The sequence below is a fragment of the Pteropus vampyrus genome, unplaced genomic scaffold (assembly GCF_000151845.1).
Source record: "Pteropus vampyrus isolate Shadow unplaced genomic scaffold, Pvam_2.0 Scaffold219, whole genome shotgun sequence".
Lineage (NCBI taxonomy): Eukaryota > Metazoa > Chordata > Mammalia > Chiroptera > Pteropodidae > Pteropus > Pteropus vampyrus.
This window is the reverse complement of record NW_011889000.1, coordinates 463149-477390: the sequence shown is the minus strand read 5'-3', so window position 1 is coordinate 477390 and position 14242 is coordinate 463149. Positions and strand designations below refer to the sequence as shown.

General features: G+C 47.8%; 1 protein-coding gene and 1 pseudogene across 1 annotated transcript in view; one reads left to right on the top strand and one right to left on the bottom strand.

The window, feature by feature from the left end:
* Positions 1-2: 2 nt before the first annotated feature.
* CCDC88C (coiled-coil domain containing 88C) overlaps positions 3-14242 on the top strand; it is a gene marked incomplete at its 5' end in the record, with an annotated part of 121079 nt that continues 106839 nt past the window's right edge. The window contains 2 exons of the mRNA XM_023538363.1: positions 3-73; positions 5437-5545. Of these exons, the coding sequence (XP_023394131.1) occupies positions 3-73; positions 5437-5545 (180 nt within the window). The remainder of the gene's footprint in view (positions 74-5436; positions 5546-14242) is intronic.
* Positions 9791-9920, bottom strand: LOC111747386 (annotated as a pseudogene).

Here is a 14242-nt window from a genome sequence, read left to right as displayed (position 1 = left end):
GTAACCAGGACAACCTGACTTTGTACATGGATTTAGTGGATGGCATCTTTTTGAACCAAATCATGCTACAAATGTAAGTTATTTTCACAGAGGACGGGCAAAAACGATGCTTCAGAAAGTTTAAGTTTGTAGAAATGGAACGCGAGGTTACAACGGGAGCCACTTCGCACGTGGGCCACTGTTATCTTAGTATCAAGTGCATTTTCGCCGCCATTTTTGGGATTTGAAGAACCTCAGGACAGCAGGTGTGCAGCTTGTTTGATGAAATTTGGAATTGAATGACTGTCACCCACCTGGTGTTGGTAGTGCAATTAACTCAGGTACTTACCTGTGATTTAAGCAATGAAGTTTAAAAAAAAAAACAAAACAAAACCCTCTTTGAGGGTCAAGGAACTGTAACAACAGTGTCTAGTTAGGGGAAATGTCAGGGGAGTTGGGGGCATCCATGAGTGACTATAAAGTTTCACTCTAGGTTAGGATGTCTGTGTTTCTGAGCTCCCTTTTCATCTTCCCGTTTTCTGTTGCCTCATAGCAAGTGCAATTGGTTAAGTTGCTTCTCATGAACTGGATTTAAAGTCACTGTTAGGAGAGGCACAGGGAGTCAGAATCTGTCGTACTGTTTGTTTCGGAGCATGCAGCTTAAACAATATGGTGGCAGTTACACTTGCTAGCATGTGTGTGACCACATCCTTTCCTGTTGCTGAATTCTGCAGAGCCTGTCTGATTGACAGCCTGCCACATGTAGGTGTTGGCTCCTACTCGCGCCTTCTGTTTTTAACTCAGAAACTGCAGGGGACATATTGGAACTGCGTGTCAGTATGATTCACAGGCACTTGAAACAAAATAAAACATCCTAATATATGGATCATCCCCTGTTGCTCACCTGCAACTAAGCAAGTTATTATACTTTAGCATAAACCCTTTAGCTAATGAGAATCGGTTTCGTTTGTGGCCCAGGAAGGAGGAGCAGTTAGCTTTGGCAAATATTTTTAGAAAGTGGTTTAAATAGATTTACCTAAAAAGGTAAATCGTTTTAAAAAATTTCCAAAGAACATTGCTCCTTTTGTTTTAATAAGTCATTTGGTGTCATGGTGTGGGAAGACACTGCAGTGTTAATGGTTTTTGTTTTTTTTTTTTTAAGGCACTACCAATTTTACCAATCCTGAGTTTGATTAGAGTCTAGAAAGACAAATCCGTTGTCAGCTTTGGCAGCACTTCTCCGGGAACATCGATGAGTTTTCCTAAGGCAGACTCATGGCATAGGCAAATTCTGGCAATAACCCCCCGCCCCCATTCTGTTAGACCCGGAGAATTACTGGGTTCCATTGATGCAGCAACCAGTGAAACTTCAACCCGTTGTTACCCAAGCCCAAGACTGTTTAATTAAAAAAAAAAAAGGGCAGCAGTATCCCCAGCCTTTTCATTCAGCTTTTACACCCAGGCGGAGGGAGAACAAAAGCCCTGGGCCTGTTTCTCTTTCTTCCCTGACCTTTGGAATTCCTGAAGCGTTTACCACTTGCTTGTAAATCAGGAAAGCCTGTTGGACATTCCTTTGAGAAATGCCAACTCATCACTCGTTCACACTTGGCCGGTGGCTAAATTCAGTTTGAAGGGCTTCTCCCTACCCCTTGACAGTCTCAAATGTTCTTTTCTCCTCTGTGATGTGCCAAGGTAGTCATTCTGGAAGTGGGAACTGATAAGTTTGTAGCTCTTAAGGCTTCAAGCAGTGTTTCTGGGTTCTTCTGGCCAGAATCAGGCTCAGAGAAGGGACAAGGATAAGCTGATTGGGTGGTTTTCCAGAATGAGGAAATCGAGGAGAGTGGCACCAGTATCACACAGTTTACTGATTGGGTGATCAGAATAACCCTGCTCCAGGTGATAGAAATGAGAAAGAACATGATTTGCCCCTGGAAGTGGGTGGAGAGTGACTGGAAAAGGGACACGGGAACTTCTGGGTAGTAGAAGTGTTCTGTGTATTGGCGGGAGTATGTTTCGTTTTTCAAAGTGCAGCCAGCTCTAACTTAAGATATGTGCATTTTACTCTGTGTAAAAATTCCCTCAATTTAAAAGAAAGAAAAGAATTCCCATCTTAGTGTCAACAGCCTAGATAGCCTGAGTTCGAATGCCAGGTCTTTCTCAGGCTAGCCGTGTGATGTTGGGCAAGTCACTCATCACCTTGGTTTCCTCATATATAAAATGGGAAGAGAAGTACCTCCCTTAAGAGATGATTGTGAGGATTAAATGAGATGATGTGTTTAGCACAGCGTCTGCTTCTTAAAAAGTGTTACTCTTTTACGTATACACCGTAAATCCAGAAAGGATTCGAGGCGCCTCATAAGATTTTTTTTTCCAGTCTCTTTCTCCTGATTCTTAGTCTCCTAGATTAGTGCATAATTCTTAGCACTCTGCCAATGAGATCTAGGGCAAAACAACTCTGGGACCCATGTCCTAAGCCCGCATTTGACACTACACCTTAAGCTAAGCCTGTTTTCACTTTGGCCAAATGGAGAAATGTCAGGCTGACTAGCAAGTAAGTGATAAGGCTATTCTGCTTTATCTCCCATGCTAGTAGCTTCCACTCTGTGCTGTTCACCTATTTTGATAAATTCTCTCCAAGATGGCAGGACCTGAGAAAATGGCAGAGAGCAATATGCTAACTGGGTTGCTGGAGCTCAGATAAGAGGTGTGTCACCTAATACTTCAGAGCCATATGGAGGCTGGCTGGAGGTCACGTGATTGCACCTGGGCATTGTCTCTGGCAACTGAAGAAGGCTGCAGTGGTAGTCTCTTGGCCCTGGCCTCGTGGTGACATCAGTGCCTGGGAGCACGAAAACCCTGTGAGCTCAGCTTTCAGGGGAGGCCCAGGCCTAAGAATTCCTGAATGAAAGTCAAGCATTGAGTGGTGTGGATGGAGATGCATGGGAAAACCTGCTGAATAGCTCCTCTGTAAATGCAAATTCTCCGGGTACCTCCTGGTACCCAAGGGAAAACAAGGTGTCCAATTCACTTTGGACACATTTTCACTGCCTCAGGAAAATTACTTAAGATCTTTGGCATCAGGCAGACAAATTCAGGACCCCTCTCTGTCACTACTTCTGTTATCTTGGGCAAATTACTTAAAAAGTCTCAATTTCCTGATCTGTAATAAGTGGATGGCAGTTTATAGATTTCAGGAGAATTAAAAAAGATTATATATGTATAAATAATGGTTGTTGTTAGAGCGAGGCCCGGAACTGGGTTTGTGTACCCACGTGCACGTGCTGGTGTGCATGCGAGAGTGGACACCTGATTTGACCCAGATAAGAATCCAGCTCTTGATTGATTTCCTGCAGCAAGGAGAGGTGGGGGTTACACAGTGCTGGGCAGGGTGGGGACAGGCCTTCCCTTAAGCATAGTTGACTTTTGTTTCAATTTGGTTCTTAATAACCTCTCTTAACCCTCAGAGCCTTGATAAAGGAGGCAGTACTAATGATCATAATACTTAGTCTAATTACATAGTAAATATCGAGGCCCTTGGAGTATTGTTTCTGTTAGCTGTTGCTCCCTAGGACTAGTGAGAACAAAAGCAGAATGACCAGAGGCTTCCCTCCTGTCACCTGACAGACGCCCAGGCCGTGACTTGGGTGCTTGTAGTGAACATCCACATGTGTGCCGAGGCCCTCCAGCTCCTGGCACTCCTGGGGTGGTCCCATCTGACTTAAAGCTGGGATTACAATAACAACAAAACAGGAAAGCTCTGCATGTTCTCTTAAGTTCTGCTTTTTTAAGGAGTACATTTGTCATTTTATGAAATTGCTTCTCATCTCTTAAGGTATCCATAGCGAAGAGAGGAAAATTGGACCTTTAAGATAAATTATTTTGTAATGCTGGGTACACTTTTATAGCCAAAAATGTCTTTGCAGTTTAAGTTCTAAATGCCTCCTCTATTTCTAAATTAATTTCCACGGAAGTGTTAACCTTTATTTTCTCAGTAATGAATGGCTCCAAGAGAAACATGTAATGTGTAGATGGCTTGGCCAGACTCCACTACTGTGTGGAAACAATGAGAAATGTTGTCACATGACAATTGAAAAGATCCTCTGGTTGCCCCAAGGTACCCATGTGACTATTTTAAGGGATACAGGATGACCGAATAAAATCCATGGCTGAGTCTGTGTAATGCATCGAGGGGTTTACACACAGTGCGGTGTGTGGACTTGTAGTGTACTGATCAAATAATGACTTAAGGGTCGTATTTTAAATTGCTCGTGTTTTTTTGTTAAATTGTGCTTCCAATGACATTTGAAATGATTTCTGTTTGTTGGTTGTTTTTTGTCAATTTTGTATTAATTATCGACTTAGAATGAGTCAAATGGCATTGACATTGATTTCCTTAACTCCCACACTCCCCTTCCGGTGCTCCTCTCATTACCGAGGGGAGACGGGGGTCACTGAGGAAGGAGGAAGAGGCCTGCCTCTCTTCCGTCATGCCAGCCCCCCTGGGAGGCTTAGCGCCCTTATCACAGGGTTCGGATGACAGATGAAACCGTGAAGACAGCCCTCATTTGAATTAGACATCCTCCCAGTGTCTTGGGATAGAAATGGGGGAGGGCTTTGTTACAAAAAGCAGTACGTGGAGAGGTGGCAGCTAAATCTTTTATATTGAGTCTGTTCTCTTCAGCTAGGAAACCAAATTTTGACGCTGAGAATTTTGAGAAATGTCCTGTACATAGATGAGTGAAATTATAAATCACTTGATTCAGAGTTCTAGTTTCATCATAGCCAGACCCAGCATTTGTCTGAGATTGGAAAATAAATGACACTTCGGGGGTTTCCCACATGAATTATTTGTCTTTACTCTTAGTATTTCCCGTAGGTTGTATTCTAAATCCGTGTAGTCTCACAGACTGATGATGTCAGCTTTAAAGATAGAATTGTGTCCTTGGGATGTAAATCATGAGCAGGACCAACCCAAGACCATTGCGAGTGACACTGATGGGAAACCCATGTGAAATGGAACGTCAAGGATCTTTATTGCTTTAAGTTAGAAAATATACCATTCTCCCCCCTTTTTTATCTTGATAATTTACATATTTTGGTTCAGCTTTCAATCCTTTTAATTTTGAAATACATTTTGGGGTAGTTTATTGATTTTTATGCAGCATAACTTTTTGGGTCTGCATTAGCGTTTGGCTGTGACTTATGGGTGCTGCATACAGTGGGAATAGGGATGACATTTATCAAGGGCCCGTGGTGGGCTAGGGGCTTGTTGGGGGAGCGGGGAGGTGATGTCTGTGGTCCACCGTTCGGCAGTGGCAGAACTGGTTCATCTCGAGCCACACTTGTCATAGCCTCACACCAGCCTAGGCTTGGAGAGGACTAAACACTATCGTGCTGGGAAAGGAGGTGTGGCCAATGCGGGGGACACAATTTCCATTCTCCTATTTCTTCCCCCAGAGACCCCAGGCCTACAAATCAACGCATCCACAAGCACGTCAACAATGACGTGAACCTCCGCATTCAGAACTTGACCATCTTGGTGAGAAACATTAAGACCTACTACCAGGTAAGGGCAGCTCTCTGTTCCCCTGGAGTTCTGCTGTGCGCCGGGCAATGTCGCCCCTCGGACGGCTTCCCCATAGGAAGCTGGGAGGAAACGGTGTTCATGGTTAGGCACCTGCCTGATGACTACTTGATGCAAGTGCGTTTTCACTTACATCCTTTTTTTTTTTTTTTTTTTGGCATTATGAGATGAGTCAGTTATCAGATTGCTTTACTTTGTCCAGCGAATCACAACCGTGGCCTTAAGCACGCAGTCAAGTGAGGTGTGGACTGGGCTTCTGGAGGGGCACCCTGGCGTGGTTATCATCCACAGCTCAGTGAGTCTTCTACAGGAGCAATTCAGAGGGCTGAGGGAGATAAGGGACCACAGGAGGGTTACCCTGGGCCAGGAATGTAATCAGTGAGCTCCCAGCTTGCAGACAGGATCGCTGGGGTTCACGGTGTGGAGTGTCCGCTTGTCAAGTGCTCACCACATTTCATTAGCAGATAGTGGGTCAGGCATGAGGGCGTGATGGTGAAGAGCTGTTAAAATCTTCATCCCAGCCTTGGGAAGGTCGGGTGAGAACCTTTGATGATGTTCATGATCTTCATGTGGCCAACATTGATGCAGTATGGACTTAAACTGAACCCCACAGAGCCCTGGTTTTCAAACGTTTTCTTAGCATTAAAATTTTCCCCCATGTGATTTTTCTTAAGACCCTGGGTGAAGCCCATGACCGATTGACTTGGGGGTTGGGGTTCTTAGTACCCTTTGCTCAGCCCCTTCCCCTCTCTCATGTCACCTCTGTGGGTTCCCAGGACCCTGGTGAACATGATTTGAGAACCACTGCTCAAGAACAAGCCCCTTCCAGATTCACGTCGGAGTTTCACTGAGATGTTGGCCAGGCTCTGCCTCTGAGACCTGTTCCTAGCACTCAGCTTCCTGGGCTGAGACTTAGTCCTGGTTAGGGGTTTGGGTGCATCCCCTCTCTGGCCTGGTGCAGAGGTCACTGGTTATGAGGTCAGGTCCCGCCAGATAAGCTGCCAAGTGGACCTCATGCTGCGGTGTTGGGCTATATGCAGGGCAGGGGCTGGGGCTGGGGCTGGGGTCGCGGCTAGAGCCCTTGCTTCTGACTCAATGTGAATTTGAGAAAGGTTGGGAGAGGGAGGAAGTGGACAATGTCCTGGATTTTCTGAGATGATTGCTTTCTTCCTCCTCCCATTGGGATCGGGTATATGGGGCTGGGGAGCTTGGGGTGCTGGATGCTTTGCCTGAGTGGCCAATTCAGCAAGCCACCTGTGCTCATCCTGTGGACTGTTGGTAGCCCAGCACTGTGGACTCTGAGCAGCCTCTGGGAGGCTTACACCCAGCCCCATCCTTTTAGTTACAGATGCCAGCTGTGCTAAGGAGGGGCCGGGGGTCAGGGTGAGGCCTGGGATAGCTGTGTCTGTGGGGCTGAAGAGAGTTCATTTCTTTGTCCACCTTGAGGGAGTCCACGTCAGAGCCAAGTGTGCTATAGCAGGTGGGTCTCAGCTGGTGTTTCCCTTGTGATGGCCACAGGCAGGGGAAGCTGGGCAAGAGCGATGGTGCTGCTATTGAACTTGGGCGGAGAGACTGTCTGGCAGCTGTGCTGGCTGTTCTCAGGGACTCAGCTCTTGATCCCTTATCTACAGGCACCATTCATGGGAAGCAGATGGTTTTGATGCTATGTGCTGAGTGCCAGGGGAAGCGGATGGTGCTCACAGTTCAAGAGACAAGACCCCTAACTCAGGCTGCATGGGGGTGAGGGGGGAGTTGACGAAGGCTTCTTGGAGGAAGTGACACCTGAGTGGAGTTTTGGTGGGCAGCTGAGTTTCCAAGTTTGGGGGGTCATGGGAAGGAGAGAAGGGGAGATTGTTGAGGTAGAGGAAGGTCTGGAGGAATGAGACAGTTCTGGCCTCCATCTGTCACGGGAAACACTTTCCTCAGTTGCTTGGATGAAGGCCTATTTCATTAAGCTTCAAATGAATCAAAACCAAGGAGGATGTCGCCACGAAATACAGAAATTCAGGATTCAAACAGGCTTGCAAGGCTGGCCAGAGCCAGTGGTGGTGGAGACTCTTCTGGAGCTGGGGTGAAGAATCGGCTTTTTCAGAAATTCCCCAGCCGAGTCTTAGCATCTTTCCCACAGCACGGGGGTCAGTGGTTAATGCAGGGGGCGGGGGGCGGTTAAAGTATGGTCCCCCGACCAGCAGTGGCAGCCTCACCTGGAACTTGTTAGAAGGGCAGATGGTCAGGTGTCTCCTGCCTCAGGTGTGTCTGGGAGGCGGTAACCTCTCCCTGATGGCAGTGATGGAGGCCTCCTGTGGAGGTGAGGATTTCCCAAGCTCTCTGCGAGCAGCACGGAGCAGCGAGGCTCTCGTGCGAGCTGTTTGGCCATGCAGATGCCACCTCTAGTTTTGCTGGACACACACAGGTGGTGATCAGCTCGGACCGTCCAGGTCTGGGCGGGCCAAAGGGGCCTGACACCTGCTTGAGACTGTCAGTTTGGAAGCAGTTTGCCGCTCTTGGGGACACTGTGTAGAGTTCCAGAAGATGGGTACTGTCATAAGAAGGAAGAGATGGGTAGTCCGTTCTCAGGGCCCAGAAAGACGCACAGGTGAAAAGGAGGACCCGGTGTCCTTGCCTGGCTTTTGCCCTGTTAGCTCTTTGAGGTCAGGGCTGGTGTGGTGGCAGCCCCAGTCCCCGCAGGCCGGCCCAGAGTAACTGTTTGTTGAAAGCACTTGCTAAGGGCCACAGTCGTCCCTGCCCCTCAGTCCTCACTTGAAGAAAGCTGGCAGGACACTTGCCTTTGGGGCTGACACAGGTTATGTGTGGGCAGTGCTGTGCTGTGTATTTTTTCTTCTGCTCTATTGTAACATAAAGTTTTGGTCATATAAGTAGTGTGTACTTTTTGTAAATAGCTTGGAAAACAAACAAGTAGTAGGAAAAGAAGAACTACCCATACTCCACCACCCCAAAACAATCACTATGCGCATTTTTAGTGTTTCCTTCCAGTTTTTGCATGAATAGTTTTTGTTTCATGCGGTGTGGTCGTGCCCTATATACAATTGCATATCCTGCCATTTTCCCCTCCCTCCTGGCATTACAGTGCAAACATAATTGGTTATTGTCAAGGGACATTCAAGAAGGTTTTCTAAAAGAAGCACTGCCCAGCGTCCCCTTGTGAGGGCTGGAATGAAGCAAGACAGACATCGTTTCTTACTCTGGTGTGGCCCCGGGTGGGCAGGAGGTCGTCCCCCAAGTGGAGTGAGACTCCCTGTTGCCCGTGGCTTTTCAGTAGACACATCAGAGTCACAGAAGCCAGCCCCGGGTCTTGTTTGCCAGGCCGCGGTTCTGCCACTCTGGCTGTCCTTTTCAGAGGCACCGTGGGTCAGAGACAGGAAGGAGGGGGCCATCTCTTGAATAGCATGAGTTTATTTTATAGAGAAGCTGAAGTTTCACCTCTGAAAACCTGTGGAGACAAAGGGTCCTTGACCTTTTTTTGGGCCAGAGGACAGATGGTGGGTGGAAACCAGTGTGGCCAGGTTCAGTCTGCCACTGGTGTCTCAGCCAGGGTCTCTGGCCTCCTGACTTGCTGCTCGGACTCTTCTGGGGCTGGGGTGAGGAATCTGCATTTTCAGAAATTCCCCAGCTGAGCCTCAGCATCTGTCCCACAGCATGGGGGTCAGTGGGCTAGCGTGGGGATTCTCAGAGTGTGGTCCCCAGACCAGCAGCAGCCTCACCTGGAACTTGTTAGAAGGGCAGATCGTCAGGCCCCTCCGAAGAGGACCTGTCGTGGAGGTCCTGCCATCCGTCGTAAGCCCTCGAGGTGACTGGTGCCCCCTCACGCTGGAACCCCTGGGTTAGTGATGTCTACAAGAGGCACCGTCAGCCAGGTCTGGGGTGCAGAGAGCTCAGTTCTCACCAGGTAACTCCTCCTCCATCACATGCAACAGACACCTCATCTGCCCTGGGACAGGAAGGCAGGATCCTGGCAGCCCTTTGAGGACAGGGTGACCAGAGGCATCAGGTTGCTCCTGAGAAGGGGCAGAGATAGCCAAAGCTGGACAGGGCCTTGGGAGAGCGCCCGGTCAGTCTCTGTATTGTAAAGAAAAGGCTGATCAGTCCAGAGGGTGGGGGGCACCAGCTCCAGGGCAAACACCCTCAAACAGGGCATCTGCTGAGAGGCCTGGAGGAAAAGCAAGCCTGGACCAGAACTGCATTCTGTCTCAAGCCTCCTGGCTGGTCAGCTTTGAGCCTGTCACATGATGCTTGTTTTACTTGCTCAAAAGCCAAGGTCTTTTTCATCTGTCTTTTTTAGCAATAATCGTGCCTCGGATAAACCTCATTGGCTACAATATTGCCACCACACAAAGCTCTGAGTTTTTTTTTCTTAGTTAAATTTTGGATTTATAGAATGGTTCATTTTTTACATTCACAGTCTGGAGTATTTACATTAAATGCAAGTTTGTTTGATAGTGGAGCCAGTAGGAAAATAAAATAAGGCTAGTCTAGCAGAAATGCCCCATTGCAGTAGGTAGTTGACACGTTCATCCTTTGGGGGCTGTGCGTGGTGTCCGGCCGCCATTCCCTGCACTGGACACCTGTACTCTTGGCCTTCTCTCAACCCCTAGGGCCTAATTGTCCTGTGAAGTTGGTAAGACACCTCTGGCTCTGGGGTGGGCGGTACTACAGACAGCAGCCTGGACACAGTCCATGCATGTTGATGGAGACGTGCGTCTTTGTTGTCAGGTCCACATGTGCACCCCCAGGCGCACTGAGGGTCCTCCCTGCAGGGATGACTCTGAAATGGGAAATTTGCTGAGCCTTTGAGCTCCCCCCTTGCTGACTGTGCCCTGGGACGGGTCTCCTCTGGGCCTCCTGAGTGCTCATCTGTCAAGAGGACGGGGTCCTTGTGGGCGTGAAATTCCAGTCACGTGGTGGCCAGAGACAACCCAATTTTAGAGTTCAGATCACCTCGAGGAAGTGTTGTTTCACAAGCTCTTTGAACTCTACTCTTTTGACTTCCGGTCTCTCTGTGGTCAGAAGGCCCATTAGGCCCAGCATATTGCTTTTTATCTCAGAAGAAGTATTCCGGAGTTGCCTTACCTTACGTAATCTCATTTTTCCTTCTCTGATTTGAAAAATTAAAAATAACAACAGTACAAATGATTATAATGAACACCCGTGTGTCTGTTGTTCAAAATAAATATGAATATATATATTTTCAATATTTGATTCAGACCTTTTTTTCTTAAATAAAATTTTCCTAAAGAAGTCCCCAGTATGTCTCTGCTGAGTCCAATTATCCGTCACTCCCTGGAGAAAACCCCATCATTAATTTGCTGGGTGTCCAGCTCTAATTTTTATACTCTTGGGGTGCATGTGTGTGTACATATACACAAACGTTGCTTTGTGTGATATCTTTAGGTAAAAGTTCGCATACACTGCCTGTACGTTTTCCCCATTCAGCCCCGTTTTTGAGACCCGTCAGCTTTCTCTGATAGTTGTATTAGATAAGCAGGGGCTGACTACTAAAAATTAGAATTATCTTTAGAAATGTGAGCACTCAGTTTGAAAAATGAAACTTTTGTCAAAAGTGAGAATAGTAGGAAATGTACGTTTGACATTGTCGGTGGGAACACAGTTGACTCGTGTAACACTGTCTCATTCGTGTGGTCTGGAGGGTTTAGCTTAAGTGAAGTCTCTTTCGGTTGGGTGTGACCTGCTTTGATAGATAGGGACAGTATACAGGGGAGTTTGTTCTCCGCTTAGGCCATATGTACAGGTACCACTGGAATTTGCTTTGTGAATAAGTCATTTGCAGAAGAGAAATGACTTACTCCACTTCTGACTTTCAAAGTTAAAGAGGAGGGCTGTGAGATGGATATTCTTGATTTTGTGGCTTAAATATACATCCTGAGGAAATTAAAAGTAAGATTTTTGACTATGAAAATATTTTCTGAGTACAGACTGGGAAATATAAAGAAAATTAAATGTATTATCTCACCATCTACAGATACTATTGTTAACATTTTGGTATTTATGCTTTCTGACTTTTTGTGTGTGTTTCAAGCTGTGGATCATGTCATACTCTTTGTAACCCTTTCATTTACCGTGTAGTGAGATTTTCCAATGTTGTAAAACATACGTTCATGGTAAGGGTTTTAGTATTTACCTGGCATTTCACCATGTGGCTATGGCACTCATTTCTGTCTCGGAGTTACAAACAGTACCACTGTGAGCATGCTTGCTACATAAATCTTTCAACAACTGTTTTTATTTCCTTACGATAAATTCCTAGCATGGAATTCCTGGGCCAAAGGGCATGAATACTTTGAAGACTTTTGCTACTTATTGCCCAAATTGCTTTTTTTTTTAACCTTTTGTTTTTCTTTGTTGACTTGCCTGTTTATGCCCTCGTGACAGTACCTGTCAGAATGCAGGGTTCTATATTGCTGTTGAACACTGATTTCTGTGTCTCTGTCATGCAGACAAAGGTCTGAGATTATTCTTACTGTACGTCTGGGCAAACTTCCGTGTGTCGGAGAATCACTGGATGCTGGTCTGGAATCTCCAGTAGGACAGCCGCAGGTTACCATGGCATGGCGAGAGCACAGCCATGAGGCTGGGTGGTTCAGCCCCGGGACCGGGCTTTCATCAGGGAGGCCCCTGTGCCCTGTCCACATGAGCAGTGGGAGCCCTCTGTCTGCCATGTACTTGACCCAGGAGCTCACCAACTCCCCTGTGAATGTTCTTTTTCAGTGTAAAGTTCAAGAGAGAACCTTCCAGACAGTTGGGAAGTGAGCCTGAGTAGGGCAGTGGTCTATGTGGACCCCTCCTTTCCTCTTCCTCCTGCTTCCTGTCCCCACCCCCCTGCCCTCATCCTCTCTAGTGTAGAGTGATGAAATGTGGGAAGAGGAAGCTCCAGTGACCCAGAGAGGTGGGTGTGGCTCGCCCGGGATCACCTTTTTTTCTTTTTTTTTTTTTTTTTTTTTTTTCTTTTTTATTCTTAAGGCTGTTCTCCTGCCTGAGATGCTCACGTCTAGTGGGGTGGGAGAGGCCAGTTAAACCAACCACGGTGACACCTGTGTGTGCACAGTACGCGGGGGATATCACAGGACATAGGAGGAATTCCCCAGCCTGGGAAAGGCAAAACTCATGGGGAGCTTTCTAAAGGGGATGACACTTGACCTGAGTCTTAAAGGATCTGCAGAGAGCTAGACTGGCAGGAAACGGGGTGCATAAGGGGTGTTCTGGGAGAGTAACAACACCCGAAGACCATGGAGACATAAAACAGCCTGAGGACTGATTTAGTCACTTTAGAGTGGCTAGAGGTTGGGGTGTCTGGGGAGTGCTGGTGTCTGTGGGGAGTGCTGATGGGCGAGGCCGGAAACATGGCAAGGTTCTAGGGGGCGGATGCCATGCTAACAAATTTGAACTTCATCCTGAAGACCTCAGGAGTCCCTGGAGAACTTCTAAAAGGGAAAGTTAAAAAAGAAAACATCGGCACCCACATTGCAGATGGATTGTGTCAGGAGGGAGTAGGGAGTCATGGCAGGTAGTGACCAAGGCAAGGGCAGAGGAGAGGGACGAATTCTGACACCCATGGGGGATATTGGCCACTTGGCCTTGTGGACAGCAGCTTGCTCGGTGCCCCACCTGGAGCAAACATCTCGGGAAGATAAAACGCTTTCTCAGGCTCCAGAAAGCTAAGCTCTACAGGACATCTGCCCCCACCCCACCCCTCAGCTTCCAGGCAGGGCCCCGCAGGGGCTGCGTGGCAGTGGCTCTGAGTCACCTGGACAGGGGCCACAGAAGGGCGGCAGCTTTCAGTGCCACTAGGGCTCTTTTCCACACTAGATGTGAGGTGTTTGCTCTGACCTGTGAGGACATCATCCAGTTACGTACTGCACAGTCTCAAACCTTCCCAGAGGCAAGTTTTGTTTCTGCGAGACGTGCGACTGCCAGTTGGACTTGGTTTCTTTTCTTTTTGTTTTTAGAAGAAAAGCTGTTGAGGGATATTGAATGGCAACCAGGAACTTTGGGATTCAGCTCTGTGCCCCAATCAAAAGGTTGAGAGAAAATGGCTGGTTGCCTACTGTGAGCCAGGCACTAGGCTAGGAGCTTTCTAGCCTCATTGTGAGGAAGAAATTGCTGTCCCTGTGTTGCAGAGTGGGAAAGCGAGGATCATGGAGTAACCTAAGGAAACAGCCCAGAGGGCTGCACGTTTTCTTGGTCAGTGGCTGCTTGGGGAAACTTCTTTCTAAAAATCAAGCTTTCTGCAATCAGTCCTGTAGAGAAGGGGCTTGCTGCAGTGGAGGTTTATATGAGGTTTGTATGATCTGCACTGACAGCAGGGTGGGGTGGATCCAGGGCTAGCTTCTGGAGGGTCACCTGCTTGCCAGCCCCACCCCCACCTTGTTAACTAGATTTCACATCAGCAGAGCCCCAGAGGAAGGGACTGGATTGCTTCAGGCACCTCTGAAACCACCACTTCCTGGGCTGGGCAGAGGGTGGGACCAAGGCAGCAGTTGGCCCCGGACTCCCCCCCACCCCCCCACGCACCCCCCAGAGAAGCAGGAAGCAGAGAATCAGGGCTAATTGCAGGAGCTGGGGAGGGGTTAAAGGGGTGTCTCATGCAATTAGCAGCGCTGGAATTCTGCCAGGCCATGGAGGTTTAAAGCAGGGGGATGGGGT